Here is a 19,412-nt window from a genome sequence, read left to right on the forward strand (position 1 = left end):
TTCAAGATGGACAGGCAGTATATTTACACAATAGGAACTGTGGCAGAGTTGGATAAATCGACAGAAGAATGTCGAATAAACGAGGCTACGGTGACGGAGCTTGACTTCGGCCGTTCATCCCTAAAATTATCTACAAGCAATGATACGAAAAAAACAAAAGAAAACAAATGTGATGTTTGCAGCAAAGTGTATAAACAAAAAAGTCATCTGCTGCGGCATAAGAGATCAGCTCACGAGGATTTAAAGTTTACCTGCTCTATTTGCGAGGTAAGTTTCAATAGAAAAGACAACTTTACTAGGCATATGAATCAACACAAAGATAACAAATTCTCCGTGAAAAGAAAGCCGGATGATATGAGCGACTCCATTAGTAAGAAAGCTCATAGGTTACTAGAGACTGACGAAAACGAAGGAGGAACACCGAACGACACGACTGACGAAGAAAACGGAGGAACATCGAATGTGGTACATACCGGAAAGTGTGTATGTTGTTCAAGAACAAAACCTTTATTATCAGGAAAGAGATTATGTGCGCCTTGTGGAGTTCAAGGGAGAAAATGTAATTGGTGCCACTGTCATCTCCCAGAAGGTTTCCATGGTGACGGTACTGATGTCTGTGATAGATGCTTGAAGAGACGAGAAACTTGGAAAACTCGCAATCAACGAGATGTCGGTATTTCCGCACTTGAGGGATCTGCCCGGACTGAAGTGATGGAACCTAGTCCAGGAAATGTATGGAACGTTCTCCAGTTTTTTATGGACAATCAAATGACAATAACAAAAATATTGGAAGAGAGGCTGCAAAACTCGAAAGGTATGAAATGGTCCATGATGCTTATTGTGAAGTACAGTATTATGAGAATAAGGTAGCTGTCTAGGCTGAGCCAACATAATAAAAACATGTAGATCTATCATTTTCCATGTTCAGATGTCTCACAAATAGTAAAACAATTAGCAGAAATCTTTCATTGCACAAATCTTATCAAAACTTTGAGATGGATGAAAATGGGTGGTCCATAGACAAAATATTGAAGTTAGAGGTCAGTTCGACCGAATATTCACCCCTGACTAGGAGTAGCTAGCTTGAGTTGTCCCCAAAAAATTCAAAAGAAAAACAAAATATTTTGAATTAATACAAACCAGAAATGCTTTTATGGTCTGTACTTGCTTCCCTAAACCCTGTTTCCAGAGAAGACCATCCATGTCATGTCCAAAACTACTTAAAATATGAAATATGAATTTCAGCGACAGAAGGACATTTCTGTGAACGTGTTTGGTCTACCGAAAGATGAAGTGTTTCCGTTACACAAAACAGAATTCAGAGAGGGTAGTAGTCAAAGCATGTTAATCTCCTACTCTTTTCTAAAGGGGACAGCCGACAAAAAGAAGAACAACAATGGATTTTTTTTAATCAAGTCAATAGAAAGCTCAAGGGCCCTTTTGCAATTTATGCTGACTCTGAGAATTGTGGTCACCCCTTTAGCACATACACGAACCCACTGGGTTTTGTTATATGGTAAAATACTCTAGTGATGAACTATCAAACCCTGCTAAAGTGTGCAGGGAATAAACGTTATGGATGATTTATTTGACAGCCTTTTAAGAGAGGAGGAAGAGATTTTCAAAATATTACAAAATGTTAGATATGAATCTGGCTGTGAACGAAGGAAATTTTTCAAAATGTAACAGAGTGTCGTGTTAACCAAAATATATTAGGAGTAGGTTGGGTTAGGGACTGGTAGTTATAGGATGTGAGTCACAGTAACCATAACTTTCAATATCAGTTTAGACAAGGTCACAAGGTTCAAGGTTTTACATTCCGATCGTGCTTCACAATCTCCGCGGATATGACAGGCATTTGTTGATGTAATCAGCGGGAAGTATAGATCCCAACCACTGTCCTGTATTCCAAATAACACGGAGAAAGACCTATCTTTCTCTCTACGATACTTCAGTTTCATAGATTCTACAGTTTCTGAATGAGCCTCTTTGCTTGGTCTATGGACAAATTGCCACCAATTTTGAAGATGAACAGTTAGGATTTTCCTAATGGACGATCCTAGTTCAGTACATCCGTAAGAGAGACAGTTGGTTGATATACGTTGGTTTCAAAGTGATAATCTCACTGTTTTTACTGGGTACTGTTCTTCTGAAGTTCTCGTGTTCTATCTTGCCTTGACATAGGATTAATTGTTGAGTAAATTGTAAACGTTGATCAAATAGTATGACTACTCTGTACCATACAATGACAGATGCTACATATTTTATTAATATCTTTTTCATTATTCCTTTAATTCATTTTTTTTTTAATGCAGCGTACTTGGCTAATTTCACTCATGATATGGTCTTTGCTGCCATTTTGATCTCCCTCCGAGGAGGACCTCCAGTTTGAATTTTATGCACGAATTTGTGAAATTTATGAGTGAATTGAGTTTATGCATTCTTTGTACAGATCATTATTTTAACAGTTTCCTCCCTGGAGAATTACGTAATAATAACATAACTTTTCCGTGATATAGATATTTCAAACGTTTAAACACCAAGTAAATAATGATGTGATTATGTATTTACAGTGTAGATTATGTAAACGAATATTTCTCAAAATGTATTGCTTTCTAGGCAATTGTATGGCCAATTGGAGGAATAACCACTTACTATGAGACTGAACTGTAAGGATTTTCCAATGGACGGTCCCTGGTCTCGGTCTCCCTTATTGTTCTACTGTGTGGCCCACTAGAGTTTTCCGGTGGTTGAGAAGGTCTCTGCCAGTCTGTTCATGGCGCCATCAACATCGTAGTTATACCCTTACAAAGGGCAGATTAAAACTTAATTTAACTATAAAACAGCAATGAAAATTACTAATTGAAATCATGTAGAAAGATCATTAGTAGTTTTAGATTTGCTTCTGGCATAATATTTCTCATTAATATGAAAACATGTATTATTTGATACGCAGCTGCAGTCAGCTCACAAAACAAATGAATTAATGAATTTTTTTTTTTTTAGTCTACAATTACTAGGTACTTTGTATATATTATACAAGTGATTTGCAGGTAGTGTTTTCATTAATACATAAATTTGTCTACGTTATTAAAACGTGGCATAATCACTTTTGATATTGCTAAATACATTAAATATTGTACAACAGTATTAGATAAAGGGGACCTAATGGTATTGTAAACATTTCTTAATCTGAAAATGAAATCTATGCTTGAACAAGACCGTGAAGTTGTCGTCTCCTCTCACAAGACCGCGAGGTTGTCGTCTGCTCTCAAAGATTGTGAGGTTGTCGTCTGCTCTCAAAGATTGTGAGGTTGTCGTCTGCTCTCACAAGACGTTGAGGTTGACGTCTCCTCTTACGAAACCTTGAAGTTGACGTCTCCTCTCACAAGACCGTGAGGTTGTCGTCTGCTCTCACAAGACCGTGAGGTTGTCGTCTCCTCTCACAAGACCGTGAGGCTGTCGTCTCCTCTCACAAGACCGTGAGGCTGTCGTCTCCTCTCACAAGACCGTGAGGTTGACGTCTCCTCTCACAAGACCGTGAGGCTGTCGTCTCCTCTCACAAGACCGTGAGGTTGTCGTCTCCTCTCACAAGACGTTGAGGTTGACGTCTCCTCTCATAAGACCGTGAGGCTGAAGTCTCCTCTCATAAGACCGTGAGGTTGTCGTCTCCTCTCACAAGACCTTGGGGCTGAAGTCTCCTCTCATAAGACCGTGAGGCTGTCGTCTCCTCTCACAAGACCGTGAGGTTGTCGTCTCCTCTCACAAGACGTTGAGGTTGACGTCTCCTCTCATAAGACCGTGAGGCTGAAGTCTCCTCTCACAAGACCGTGAGGTTGTCGTCTCCTCTCACAAAACCTTGAGGTTGTCTCATCTCACAAAACCTTGAGGTTAACGTCTCCTCTCACAAGAACTTGAGGTTGAAGTATCCTCTCTCAAGAAATTGAGGTGAATGACTGATACCGATGGTACCAGAGGATGTTCCGGATGAAGGGACATATACAGTAGATTTGTTGTCACAATAACATGTCTTAAACGCTTGACATATTTCTCAATCCTATCTCAACTACTGTATATATCCTAAATAGCATACCTCAATCTAAACAAATCATGCCGCAACCATACTTCATTCTAACCCTACTTCTGTTTCAATCTGACCTGAATATTGCCTCAATGAAGTTGAACGCCCAAAGATATATCTGCCTAGTTGTATTTCGACCCGAATTGAATACGAGGTGCCTTGGTCCGTGAAGATTATTTAGAGACCCCCGTGGTGTTGTCGCATATAAAATATACAAATATCGAAGTTGAGAAAAACAGAAAACCGAATGATATCTATAGTGTTTATGGAAATATAGTTAACATAGTATAAATGGTTGACAGAAAAACAAAAGACTTCTGCCTGTTTTGTGTCGGTCCGTGAGCCGTTCCACTTCTTTGTAGCCGCTAACAAATGGAACCAATCTGACCTTAACTTGATGGTCCCTATCCACAATCTCTCGTCTGAAATCATATTGAATATTCATTTTGAAAACGTCTGGAATATACCAGGGAGAACCGATATCATTATCCCCTACAATGCATTGTTTATGAACAAATAAAACAACAAATACATGACCACAGCGTGTTTTAGATACTCAAACCACAGATTCAAATTTTTAGTCTTTAGTGGGTTGCTGTAGAGGAAACTGACATTCAACGTCATATATGAAAGCTGTTGAAAGAGAGTACAAGCGGTATAAACGATCAGACATAATAACAAAACGGTTTTTTTAATTGTTAACCTATTTGATACAAAGAGCACAAGTTATTACAACTCACGGCAAAAGAAATTTAAAAAAAAAACTGTCCTCAGGCAGGTCCTCAGACCATCCTTCCTCTCTCTAAAAACTGTCCTAAGGGAGATCCTCAGACTATCCTTACTCTCTCTAAAATCTGTCCTAAGGATGATCCTCAGACTATTCTTCCTCTCTAAATTCTGTCCTAAGGATGATCCTCAGACGTATCTCCTCTCTCTAAAATCTGTCCTAAGGATGATCCTCAGACCATCCTTACTCTCTCTAAAATCTGTCCTAATAGAGATCCTCAGACTATCCTTCCCCTCTCTAAAATCTGTCCTAAGGGAAATCTTCAGACTATCCTTACTCTCTCTAAAATCTGTCCTAAGGGATGATCCTCAGACTATCCTTACTCTCTCTAAAATCTGTCCTAAGGATGATCCTCAGACGTATCCTTACTCTCTCTAAATCCTGTCCTAAGGATGATCCTCAGACTATCCTTACTCTCTCTAAAATCTGTCCTAAGGATGATCCTCAGACGTATCCTTCCTCTCTCAAAAATCTGTCCTAAGGATGATCCTCAGACTATTCTTACTCTCTCTAAAAGCTGTCCTAATAGAGATCCTCAGACTATCCTTCCCTTCTCTAAAATCTGTCCTAAGGGAAATATTCAGACTATCCTTACTCTCTCTAAAATCTGTCCTAGGGGAGATCTTGAGACTATTCTTACTCTCTCAAAAAGCGGTCAAGACTTTTCCATTGCCACTTTACGGAAAACAAGAGTGACATTTGAACTATTCTGCACCAATCTCTTGAATTAAAATATTTGTAAAAACCAGTTATTGATTAAAAAAGTCAAATTAAAGTTGGTGAAAATACCACGTCTGGTCAGGAGACTAGCTGTAGAGGACAGATTTAAGCACCAACTAAGATGAAAAGACGCAGATAAGCATATACCATGCACCATCAGATTCACTAAATATGTCATAAATTAAGCTAATTAGATAATGGAAATGTTACGGAGTGAAATTCGGCGAGACACTGGCAAATTTAAATTGAAAATTATAACAATACAATATGTATAAACAATATGAATGGTTTAATGATAGTGTTCCTAGGATTGACAAATGTGTTGCTGCACATGAAAATAATTTATGATTGATGTAATCTTTTTGCGCCAGTCTTATAAGCGTCGACACACTTTTTGTCCTTTCTGGACATATTGTAAAGTTAATGCCTGGGGTAGGCTTACAATGGTCAGGACTGACCTGTCAATCATTATGAAGTAGTATACTTTAATTATAACTAATATCTACCTGTTAATCTCACATTGGTGACTTCAGTACCCGGAAGGATATTAGGAACCTAGCACTGATGTATAGACTTTAGGCAGTCTGTCATATGTACTGTACTGTACATTAAAAATAAGAACTGTATGATTAACTGCATACTGCTAATAATAAATTAATATTGATTCGGTCGGGTCAGGTCTCAGACTCGAGGGGTAACTGGAGCGGACCATCAGTGCATTCAATAGGAAAATTGTATAATATACGTGTCATATATATGTGTATTTTGAAATCAACTGATGTGTATTTCATTTACTAATATGTATTTCATTATGTGAAATGGAATTCGTCTCGTAGAATATCGTCCGCTGTACTTCCTTTTCATCATCCCTTGCAATAAAACATACCAAAGCTTCATGTGTTAGCAGGGTGGAAAGTGTTGTTAAAAATTCACGTGGAAATGGAAGTTCAGATTCCAGTCGATTCCCGTAAGTAGATTTAAAGTTTTAAACTTACTTTAGAAGAATTTGTTTCAAATTTAAAATATCAACCCCAGATTTTCCACAAATCTCTCTATATATATTTGCATTTAAAATGTACATGTACATGCCATTATTTTCCATCGTAAGAACAATAGATAGATCCATTGTGTTTGCCTTTGTCATCGGCCGTTTTTGTCTGCCTTCACGTTAGCATCGCGGAACTCCTCGCCTTCGTCTGCGAATTTCCATTTTCTTCTCATTTTCCATTTACAAAACGGTGCTGCATTTACATCGTTCATAATACACACAACAGAAGATAAATAACAAAAAAAAAACTGTTATAGTTTAAATTTTAGCAGGTCTCGGATTTTAGCGTTCAAAACTGTCAGATATATCGTTTGTATGCAAAATCATCGGTAGGCCTAATTGAAATCAACAATCACGATTGCTTGGCTGCTGGCTAAGATGTCGACAACTTGGTCTTTGTATTCACAGCAAACGATTAGTGTCTGAAACTTTGCTCATTTTTGTTTTAATTTAGCTCACTAAAGACTTAATTACTGACTATACATATTCAGTTATTTCAATTTTCACCTTAAACCTACTGGTATGCTATCAGGTTTGATGTGCAGTTATGTTTTAATATTACCAACGATTATCTCATGATTTCCATGAATTAACAAAAAAAAAAAACTTTTTGAAAATTAAGCTTACGTTTTGTTCCTCTTTAAATAATAGCTGGTCCTAATCGAACACGCCGTAAGATATGTTATTCGGAAAACCTCATTTTTGGCCTTTAAAAGAAGAGTAATCATCCATAAAATGGGTATTCCGAATGCCTCGCTGTTCGTAGACCAGTTTGTACACAACCACGGGCACCTGCAAAAATGTAAATTGACTGTTTGATGCAGGTATAAGTAAGGTATGGTTTGGAAAATCAACACTTTAAATCTTTTAATATCATAAAAATCCAACTGCACGAAGTGATTTCATTAATCAATATAGAGACATAACTTGTTTAGAAATGTGATCTTTATCCTTATTGTGTAAACAAAGTCAAGTGAACCGTAGATCTATGCTGAATAGGATGGATGATAATTAAGTTTTACTAGTGTTGGGAATCACTATAAATTTCATGATTGATCATCACCATTTTTAAACGATCGATTATTGATCGATGTTGATCAGAAAGAGAAATATCTGCAAAAGCATACACCAAAATAGGTAGATCGAGTTTCCCCTGGCCCTGATACCCTGTCTGGTGTAGGGACCCTACAGTACTGTACACCAGACATGGTGTCAGGGCCAGGGGAAACTCGGGCTACAAAATTGGGGGAAATGTTGCGGATATGTTTGAGGCATCTAGCTATGTTTTAAATGTTGTTTTAATGCATTTTTATTTCAATTTACTAGTGATATTGTTCATTTATTAATTGTTGAAGTTGGCCATAAATCTTTAAAATGTCCATGTTATAATGAAACCATGATTGATCACAAAAAATCATGATCGATTAGACGAAGTCAGAGCTAAAACGACTAATAATTGATTGAATTGTTTAATCGGAACAACACAAAGTTGGTTAGCATCTAATAGAAATCATATGTTTTGCGATATTTTTTATTTGGATGTGACATGTTCCTTCAGGTTGGCGAAAACCACAAGCTTTCGTAAATTACACAAACTTGCCTATTAATAATTTCTCTCCATAATGGTTCCTTGCACAAGTTTAATTCACTTTGGGAGATTATAGTTAACAACTCCTAGTTAGGTTATACTTTCTATTTGACTCCATTATGCATGCTTGCTTATTAGTCTCCATTTATCATTTCCTCATACCAGGATATGAATCACATTGTAGGGATATTAAATCTTAAAAATGCAAAAAACAAACAAACAAAAAAATGATATTGGAATAATTACTACTGACATATGGTCTGTAGATATGGAGAGTTGATTATGATATATGTTATTATGGAGAGGAATGTTTATACATTGACTTGTCTGTTGTCCAATCCATTTATTTTCTAATATCTATTTATAGAAACTGTCCGTCTGTCTCTTTGTGATGACCTTGTTACATATATTATAAACCTGAGTCCTCTTGACAGATTTAGTTATCATTCACACCATTAGCATCACCCAATCAAATTCTAAACCTGATAAGATTTTGGTGGTCATCAGTCAAGGTTAAAGGTCAAAGGTAACACTTGACCACTTAAAAAGTGGGTAGAAGATATCTCTTTTAACTCCTGGATAGATTTATTTTATTGGTCATGAGAGGGTGGGGGTATATCTAGATGTGAGCCCCATGGCCACTCACTATGCTTTTATTGTAGGCACAACATATACAAAATAAATGTACCTATTAAGTAGAATAATATAATTTTGACTCGTGACATTTACAGAAGTTTGTTTATTATATACTGTTGTTCAAATAGTGTCCTACATATACATGTATAATGCCAAAGGTCAGAGGTCAGAGGGTGTTTTTGAAACAGTGCTCCTTAATATACACCAATAAGGTCAGAGGTCAGAGGGTCTTGTCATTAAAACAAGCACTCATATTTATACACATACAAGGTCAGAGGCTAGAGAGCAGAGGTTTATCTGGTGAAAGGAATATACCAGACATTATCGTGACTGTCACACAAACTTGTTTAATGGACGGTAATATTTGTTATTATGAGTATCTGATGTATATTTTGGTGGATCATATTATCATCAATATTACTATGGCTATTTGTATTTTATTTTTCTAAATTTTCTTTTTTTAATACAGGATTATCTGTACCTGAAGCTGAGCAGTGGCAGAGATTTGTCAGAACTCCAAAGTTGTGGTGGAAGAGAATGGAGAATGAATCAGAGTCGGGCGATGAGAAAGAGATGAATACAAACGATGATGACGAGGAAGAGGAAGATGATGATAATGGTAATAAGTTTTTCAAGGCAAATTGCTATTTGATTTATTTGGTTTGGTGTATTTGGTTTAATGTCCTATTAACAGCCAGGATCATTTAAGGACCTGCCTGGTTTTAGAGGTTGAGGAAAGCCGGGGTACCTGGAGAAAAACCACCCACCTACGGTCAGTACCTGGCAACTGCCCCACTTGGGTTTTGAGCTCGCGACCCAGTGGTGAAGGGCTAGTGATAAAGTCTTAGTGTCGGGACACCTTAACCACTCAGCCACCGCGGCCCCTATTGCTATTAAAGGGACATGAACCTATACATATGTATATATGTTTTACTTTTTTTTTTAATTGTTGCATTTATATATCAAGAGTATCGTGTTATAAACAATAATGGCGGGTAAGTAAATCCACCAACTTACTGGTGTAGATATTTTTTATATAGCACATGGAACTGGTAAACACTGTACCTAGGTTAGATCATAACTTATGTCTGTATGACAGTTTTTATAAATATACCTTTTTCAGCAATCCGTATGACCTTTTTATTCATTATAAAATATAATTTGCTACACAGTCACCATTATTAAAAATCAACACCCAAATCAGATGTTGATATATTCTGTTTCAATACCTTTTGTTGGGCGATTGACATCTGTGCGAGGAATTGATAAGAAAAATGCTGTATAGTTTCCTTTTGCCTTTAAAGGTGCCTTGTTGGACCTCGAAGATGACGATGATATTGACATGGATGACATCCGGCTATTTGATGAGGAAGATTTATGTGTTAGCGAAACTTCTCAGGAAAATCAGGTCATGCAAGAAGATTGTTCAGGAACCGACGATGATGATGATGATGAACAAGAGTTGTGTCCCTTTGACAATGATCTAACAACTGATAAAAACAAGACTCAAAATAAGAAAAATTCATCCGAGAATTGCTCTATAGGGTCAGTAGAATGTGATAAATATGAATCTCAGGAAATCTTTACCTCATCCAAAGATAGGTCATTACCTCAGGGGGCATCTCAAAATGTATCTTTGGAAAGAAAAGCAATGTTCCAGCAAGAAACTGGGCAAATTTTCCTCAAAGAGAATGAAAGAAAGCAGCAACATGTTGAGGAAGCATCTAGGTCAGAATCTGGTGTACAACAGGAACACGTGATTACAAAAGGTCAAGGTTCAGGAACAAAAAATATACGAAGCAATCCGAGAGAATCGGCAGTTCTTAACGAGGATCAACAGGAGTTGTCCAAGGTTCAATCAGATATTGACGATATAAAACTGGTCAAACCCAAGGAGAGAAAATCGCCAAGGAAAGCTATTCGAGAAGCCGTCACTATAGCAACCGGCCTTGAGTCAGAGTTAGGGTTGGATGGAAGTGGCCTCAAAATTAGCAGTCAAGCAACAACTGAACCCACAACACCATCTAACGTGACCACTGATGAACTCCCCATATCTGAGGCTAATTCGCCCGAGGTCATTGCTATAGATGATCCCTCTCCTGTTTTAGAGGTAGAAAGTGACCAATTTGACATAGAGAGCGGACCACATGGTGCTAAAAGTCGACATAAGTGTTACTTATGCGAGGTGACGTTCAACTCTAAGGTTAATTTGACAGTTCACACACGTACAGTACATTCATACTACCCACAACTACCTCCTTGTGGCTGTACGCACTGTGGTGCTCAGTTCAAATCGGAAGAATTTGCCTATAAGCACGAACATGAAGTTCACAGCCTCGACACAGCATGTGCATTCTGTGGAAAGAACCAATCGACTAAAGAAGCCTTGCAGACCCACGTCTGCAATCACCTTCAACCCCTTACCTACCTCTGCATGTTGTGTCGCGAAGACTTTCCCAGTGTTGTCGAGGCTGAGAATCATTTAAGCAAGCACAAGGGGGAAGTTGCCTTCTGGTCTGACTTCCTCAAATGTAGACTTTGTGGGTCTTTGTTCAACAAGCGTGATAAACTTTATGCTCATGTGATGAAAGTGCACGAGGATTTATTTCAAGTTAAGTGTAAATCGTGTAGTCAGCCTTTTTACTTGGATTCGGCTCTGGCAGTTCATCGCAGCGATCAGTATCAACGGCTCGATGGTAAGAGGATACGGGTTAATGATAACATACCTATACAATTGAGCCTGACGAGCGGAAAAGTGTCGAAGGAGTCGATCGACATATCAGAGGATGGTAGTGTTGAAAGTCACAATGAAGCATGTGCTCTGAAATTAAAAAATAACGTCAGCAGTAGTAAACCTGTCAATCATCAGAATCACTTGGAAATGATGTACCACCTGGGCCGACTGGACACCAATGTAAAAGACAGGTAAGGTTTTTTTGTCTCCGTAAAACCTAAAGACAAGCCTGAAAAATTGTTATTTGATCCTGTGAAAAGTCATGAAATTGCTGCTGTTTAATAAGAACTAGCTAAGAAATACCTACTTTGTATTGATATTATGTATCATAATTTTGTTTTTGTTAAAAATCTTATTAATAAATTTTATATGCACAATACATGTTTCTTTTAGATACATGTATTTCTTAAGATGTAGATTTTGACATAAGGAAACAAAAATGACAGAAAGAAATAATTTCTTAGAAAATCACAAGGATCTTTCAATCTAGAAAACTAGAAATTGATCAACAAGTAATTCAAATAAAAAATACATCGTTGTTATAAAAAATATCGGCTGCAGTACTACTAGTAGACAGTGTATGTTATATTTATGTTAAAGCATTTTGAAGTACTGTATATATATATCCAACCAAAATATCTGAAAAATAAAACTCTTATAGGTATGGGTAATGAGTTTGTATGTAAAGAATTTTGATAATGAAACACTTGGATTTTGGTAATGAGTTTGTATGTAAAGTACTTTTTTAACAAAATCCATGGATTGGGGTAATGACTTTGTATATACGGTACATTATCAATTTTATTTTTATCTTTCAGTGCTAGTACTGCCAAAAAATCTGATGGTGCTGTGTCCTCAAAATCAACAAAGAGATCCAATAGTGGCAAAATTACAGCCAAACACAGTCTCATGGCCAAGTTACTAGACAGGAAAAATTTTCAGAAAACAAGTGAAACACCAAAGGATGACAAAGACCAGGTAAATTGTGTGAATATCTGGATATAAACCTTGACACCCAAACAATTAATAATTACAGTATTTATATGGCAATAAGCAGATGGGTGACAATAAGTTGATGGATGACAATAAGCTGATCGATGACAATAAGCCAATGTATGGCAATGAACTGTTTGATTGCAATAAGCCAATACATGTACCTGATAATAAGCCCATACCTGATAATAAGTCCATGGCTGGTTTAATCGAAATGGTAATGAATGCTATTTACTTTTACTAATTAGCCATCCCCTGCTTGAATAAAAGTTTATGTATTATAAACATAATGTTTTTAAAAACAGGTTCATTAAACTAACCCCGGGCAAGTAGCAATGACATTAAAAAAATGTGAACTGAAGGTCAATAAACCTCTAATTCTTTTATGTAACGCATGGCAGTGACAATTTTTTTTTATTTATTTATTTTTTTAATCAGAGGAATTTTTGTTGTGAAAGAAAATAATTAGCTCATTTATATAGGAAATTGATTGACAAGTAGCCCAAGTTTCCTTACCAAATATTATTTTTTGTGTACATTTTGTACACCAGATATTTGTCTGTCAAAGTATCAATGTTTGGTGTTTAGGGCGGAAAAACAGGTTATTAGTTCCCTTCCAGTGAAACTATAGGTTTCCTCCCCATCCGTCTGTCCATCTGTCTGTCCATCCACTCAATCATTCCCCACTTTTCTCAGCCTTGCTTCAAGGTATGTTGATGAAAGTTGGTATGTAACTTCAGTATGATTATTATAATTAGCTACAGATCAAGTTCGAGTTTCAGGATTTTTTGGTAAAGTTCAAGGTCACTGTAACTGTTTTTAGAGGGGGGGGGGGGGGGGTTGTAGGCGACATGTACTTGTTCAACGGGCTAACATTTGAGAATGCTAATACAGTATGTATGTCTATGATATTTACATTATACATGTACATTATTTTCTTATTCAATAATACATGTACATCATTTTCTTGTTCAGGAGGCAAAGAAGAGTGACCCTGCCCTCATACCAGACAGTTTAGAAAACTACTTTCAAAGAATTATGTTCCGTATGGCATCCAATATACAGGAACTTCTTCGATATAGCCTCACGATTGAAGGTCATGTTACTCAACAGTCCCATCAGTTCCTCGCCAAAGTGTACGATCAAAAGTTCAAGGTTGTGATGGTATTGTGGACAGAACTACAAGGTCTGACGCAGGCAGTGAAAGCAAATGTTTTTGCCAAAGGAAACAGTCTTTCGAAGGATCTCGTTGACGAACTTGTGTTTGGCATTTTGAAAAATGTGCATTCGTTACGAAAGTCTAAAGTGGAAACCATTTTGCTGATGGGACAATGCATGGTGAAATCTTTCCAGGAATTAATTAAAGTGATGGTGGGCAGGGATACCATTGTTACACCCGGCCTTCAGTTGATAGCTGTCAACCACTATGAACAATGGCTAGACTTTTTCCCTACTATCATAGACGGTCAGTGGAATGTTTTCAAGGAAAGCGCCACCATCCACACGAACAACAAGAACAAGAAAGTTTTGGAGACAGTGGGGAGACTGTGGCATTCAAGAGTTACTCTGAACGAAGCAGTCCTTCTCAAGAGAGATGAAATAAAAAAATGGAAGGAAGGTTTGCATCCAGCTGCAATGTCATTCAGAGTGGAAGAAGAGGTGGAAGATAAGGAAAATTCAAAGCAGATGCTGTTTAAAATGACAAGCGATACAGCAGTTTTTGTGACTGGAAGAAGTTCACCTGTAGCCATTAGCTCTGTCGAGCCTGGCACCGAGGTAACAATTCCTGTTGGTAAATTACCACCAGAAAAACAAGGTCGGGCCTCGGACACGGTCAATATCTTACCCGGGACACAAAGTTCAAATGCTGGGGGAAAAGCCAACATGGTTTCTCCGGTAGCCCATCTTCCAGGATTTCTGGCCAACGACCAGCCCAAGGACAATGAATATCGACTGGCCTATATTTCTGAAAGATATCTTCAAGACCGGATTAGTCCAGAGAATGTCCTAAAGCCCCAGCAACCAATCAGTATTGACCTTATCAGCGACAACGAAGATGATGATGCTGAGCACGAAATTATGGAAGATAACATAGAATGCTCTGATGATGACAGCAATGAAAGGCGGGATGAAAAATCACCTGACGAGCCATTAATGTTAGTTTGTAAGGACGATGATCCTGTAAATGTTGATACAGATAAAGATATGTCCGATCAAGTCGTGGAAAACTCGGGTCAAGTAACGATTGTCACGAATAAGGATATTGGTACCGATCATATGGAACTTGACTGTGTCACTATCAAACCAGAACCGATGGATTACCATAATACCACAGTAGACCTCTGTCTGGTGGATGACGATGAAGACGATGATTTTAATGAGAAAAGCGATGAAAATGATGAAAACAAAGATCCTGTCTCCTTTGTAATACTTGACTCGGAAAATAATGAGGAAATCAAAATTATGTTAGTTGAGGATGATGATGCTCCAGAAATCAGGAGAGTAAATGCAAATCCTCAAATCAAGCAGGAAATCAGTTCAGATTCTAGTGGAAACATGGAAACCTCTGGTTAGTACAATTTTAGTTCATGCTGGTTTTATCCTCAAATAAGTGTAAAAGTATATAACTGTATTTACCCTCAAATAAGCCCCCTCCCCTGGTGTGAAAATACAGCACTGTATTTATCCTCAGATAAGCTCCCTCCCTAAATGTAAAAGTTTAGTATCGTATTCATCCTCAGATAAGCCCCCTCCCCTAGTGTAAAATTTAGAACTGTATTATCCTAAGATGAGCCCCCTATATGAAAATGTTAATGTCAAAAAAAAATTTTTTTTAAAAGTAAAAGGAAAGAAAAGCTTTGAATTATTTTATAAAATAGTTAATGGGAAAATTAAAAAAAAACAAAACTTTATATTTATGTCGTTAGTCATTTTAATGAGGAGCAGTTTGATGTTGTTTTTTAAAGCTCTCGATTCAAAAACACATTCTAAAAGAAGTTTTCTGTTATTATTTTTTGTTACAGATCCGGTACAATCAATTAAACGGGAAAGAACCTCACCAGAGGATGAAGTACCCACGTTGACAAGACCACAGCCTGATCTAATGGCAGACATTCCAGTAGGTCCACCAAATAAAAAACTCAAGTTAGTTCAGGTTTTTAACGGTGCTACAAATGAAGACATCAATACTCATCTTCTTGAAGGGGAGATCACTCCGCGACCTGCTTCCATGCCGGAAGTGAAAACAGAATCTATTAAAGAAGGTTACCCAGATCGTTCAGGGGAGACAACTCTAAAAGTGAAAAAGGAGCCGTTGTTATCTAATTCTAATGACATTTCACCTACGTCAGCAATAACACATACAGTCATTCATCCCAAGCTCAAACTTGAGCCGGTAGACTCAAGAAATGTGGATTCGTGTGCTATAGCAGAAAATTCAATGGAAAGTTATAAGTGTAAATTACAGCAGAAAGAGGTTTCACAATCAGACTCGAAAGTTGTTAAATCTGAGCCTTGTGACACTCAACAGTCGGACTTAGTGGTTATATCGGAGCCTCAACCAAACTCCCAAATTGTGAAATCTGTGCTTTGTGACAAACCACAGTCAGACTCTGTGGTCATACCGGAGTCCCAATCGAACTCCAAAGTGGTGAAATCTGAGCCTAGTGGCTCTCCAAAATCAGACTCAGGAGTCAAGTCTAAGCCACAGTCGGACTCTGTGGTCAATCACGAGTCCCAAACAAACTCCATAGTTGTGAAATCTGAGCCTTGTGGCCCTCCACAGTCAGACTCTCTGGTCATACCCGAGTCCCAATCGAACTCCAAAGTGGTGAAATCTGAGCCTAGTGGCTCTCCACAGTCAGACTCAGGTGTCAAGTCAAAGCCAAAATTGGACTCAGAGGTCAAATCTGAGCCACTATCGGATGCAGAGGTGCTCAAAGCATACTACGCCTACTCCTAGCATAAGTGTACTTTAATCATTAGCCCTATAGATCAAAAGCTCAATTAGGTGGAAATCTCCGCTCACTTATTTTTAGCGCAATTTTCACTTGCGATTGAGGATACTGTCCAGTGTGCCAGTATTGTTACCTAGATTTCAAATCAATGGTAGTGGGGATCAGTCAAGGTCATATTTACTGTTACTAAAAATAGATCTATAGTAATATCTTGTTAACTTATGCTATACACATTGTTCATTTATTCATATAACAGTAGAATTTTTTGCTTTTAGAACTTTTGAGGTTACTTCAAAGAAGTCATAAATAACACCATATTATCAAATCAAAGATGTCTGCCACATCTTCTGTAATTTTACATACAAGATATTTTGTCACATTAACATTTTTATGCCAAACCAAAAAAACAGATATTAATATAAGCCCAGTGATGAGTTCAAGTACCTACAGTAACCTTCATGTTTGTAGAATCTTCAATAACAATTTAGCTGAACGTATTTTGGGTGAAATTTGCTAAAATAAGATCACCACTAAAATACTTAAATTTGCAGTATCAATTCTGATTCAAAGCTGAGACCTATGAATTGCTGGAATTCTTTTTCTCTCTTTTCATACCATAACCCCGTTGAAATTTTTCAAGTGGTACAATTCCGTGAAAACAAACACACATAATGGATATGGGTATAGCTTAATTGTAACAAGTACTTGTGCAGACTCAAAATGCAGAGTTCCAAAGTTTCCATCATATATTATAGAACAGTAAACAAAAAATTGATGTGTTTGTCCTTTTTTGAGCAAACTGAATGTTTGATGTGTCCCAAGTGGACTGACTTTGTTTTGGTTTTTTTTAGAAATTATGAAAAACTGCTGTCAGCCAGCCATAAAATTTCTAGACAGCTGCGCGCATCAATCTTCATAATCATGTACCAAAATTCCTATGAACAGCCATGCTTGGTCAAGACTTGTGCCAGCTACCATGGTTTGCATTTCCAGTTCAATAGTTTCAATCATTTCACCTGGGAATGCAAAAGCACCAGTATTTTCCAATCCAGTATCAAAGATGGCTACCATGGTTTCTGATTGGCTAAGGTCTGATAACTTGTTCGTTTGGTCTTGTGGAAATTGGTATTTGTCAGATATTAGTATTGCCCTTATTTTGAAGTCTAAGGTTATTGCCAGCACTTCTGCTTGACAATGTTTGGAGTTAAGGTAAAACTCTGTACAGATCACTCTGCCTTTATAATTCTTCTGTTTTGGAAGAAATTTTAGGGTAGATTTTAACAGTTTGATGTAGTAACCTTGAGAGAAAATGCATACTTGCGTAGATTTACTCCTGAATTTGGGGCCTTATTTAATTATTCAAACATTATCATCGGTAAAACTCCATTTGTCTTCCAAAATTTGTAAGATCCAGTTACAATGAACTCCAGAAAAAGCACCTTCAAAGCATATATTAGTTCTAAGGTATTAAATTTGGTAAAAGTTTATGAATATATTTTTCTTCAGTGTGAAAATTTCAACATGTGCAATAACCCCCTGGAAATTTCAATAAGGTTGAATTTATGCAATTGCTGCCATGTTGCCATGTAAAAATATAGTGTTTTAAAAGTCATGAATTATGGTTGTGTATAGCTGTCATGTGATGGGAGAGTTAACTCCCCTTCTGTATAGTCTTAGGGAGTTATCTCCTCCTTTGATGGAGTTTTCTCCTATTTTGTATATCCGTCAAAATGGGGAGATATGCATATCAATTACAGATTACCATGTGTTGAATGTGATAGAGAAAAATTAAAAGAACTTGTGAAATGAATGAAAATAAAACAGGAAAAATTATTATGGCTTTGTTTACTTAGTATTAAACTTCCTGCAAGTTTTATAGCTTTTGATGCCAAACATGAGGAAATCGTCAACTTAAAAAAGTTATCCGATATTATGGAAGACGCCCAAACAAAAAGAAAGAGAACTGGGGGATACCATCATCGATTAGGAAACAAAATAGGAGACACTAAACAAAATAAAATGGGAGACATTAAAATAAAAGGGGACATAGCAAAACAAAATGGGAGACACCAAACAAACCAAAATAGGAGACACAAAACAAAACAAAATGGGAAGACACCAAGCAAAACAAAATGGGAAGACACCAAACAAAACAAAATGGGAGACACAAAACAAAACCTGAGAAACAAAACAAAATGGGAGACACCAAACAAAACAAAAATGGAAGACACCAAACAAAACAAAATGGGAAGACACAAAACAAAACAAAATGGGAAGACACCAAACAAAACGATGGGAGACTTTAAAACAAAACAAAATGGGAGACACCAAACAAAACAAAATGGGAAGACACCAAACAAAACAAAATGGGAAGACACCAAACAAAACGATGGGAGACTTTAAAACAAAACAAAATGGGAGACACCAAACAAAACAAAATGGGAAGACACCAAACAAAACAAAATGGGAAGACACCAAACAAACAAAATGGGAGACACAAAACAAAACCTGAGAAACAAAACAAAATGGGAGACACCAAACAAAACAAAATGGGAAGACACCAAACAAAACAAAATGGGAAGACACCAAACAAAACAAAATGGGAGACACAAAACAAAACAAAATGGGAGACACCAAACAAAACAAAATGGGAAGACACCAAACAAAACAAAATGGGAAGACACCAAACAAAACAAAATGGGAGACACAAAACAAAACCTGAGAAACAAAACAAAATGGGAGACACCAAACAAAACAAAAATGGGAAGACACCAAACAAAACAAAATGGGAAGACACCAAGCAAAACAAAATGGGAAGACACCAAACAAAACATAATGGGAGACACAAAACAAAACCTGAGAAACAAAA

At 37.1% G+C, this 19,412-nt stretch overlaps 1 protein-coding gene across 5 annotated transcripts; it reads left to right on the forward strand.

Annotated features, from left to right (window-relative positions):
- LOC117342275 lies at positions 1–18,376 on the forward strand. 5 transcript variants are annotated; one of them, XM_033904365.1, is made up of 7 exons: positions 1–814; positions 9,330–9,479; positions 10,165–11,785; positions 12,413–12,572; positions 13,563–15,156; positions 15,611–16,203; positions 16,309–18,376. In XM_033904365.1, the coding sequence occupies exons 1-7, from the start codon at positions 7–9 to the stop codon at positions 16,546–16,548; spliced, it is 5,166 nt and encodes a 1,721-aa protein (XP_033760256.1). In that variant the 5' UTR covers positions 1–6; the 3' UTR covers positions 16,549–18,376. The 5 variants fall into 5 exon arrangements, with proteins under 5 accessions (XP_033760256.1, XP_033760255.1, XP_033760259.1 ...); XM_033904364.1 differs by having other exon boundaries at positions 15,611–18,376; XM_033904368.1 differs by lacking the exon at positions 1–814 and adding an exon at positions 7,354–7,438 and having other exon boundaries at positions 15,611–18,376.
- The last annotated feature ends 1,036 nt before the right edge of the window (positions 18,377–19,412 follow it).

This window comes from Pecten maximus, chromosome 14 (genome assembly GCF_902652985.1).
Source record: "Pecten maximus chromosome 14, xPecMax1.1, whole genome shotgun sequence".
NCBI lineage: Eukaryota > Metazoa > Mollusca > Bivalvia > Pectinida > Pectinidae > Pecten > Pecten maximus.

Coding starts and splice junctions, on each gene's coding strand:
- LOC117342275 (XM_033904364.1), top strand. CDS start 7: ATGGACAGGCAGTATATTTACACAATAGGAACTGTGGCAGAGTTGGAT. Junction 12,573..13,562: donor CAAAGGATGACAAAGACCAG/GTAAATTGTGTG, acceptor TTTCTTGTTCAG/GAGGCAAAGAAGAGTGACCC. Junction 15,157..15,610: donor TGGAAACATGGAAACCTCTG/GTTAGTACAATT, acceptor TTTTTGTTACAG/ATCCGGTACAATCAATTAAA.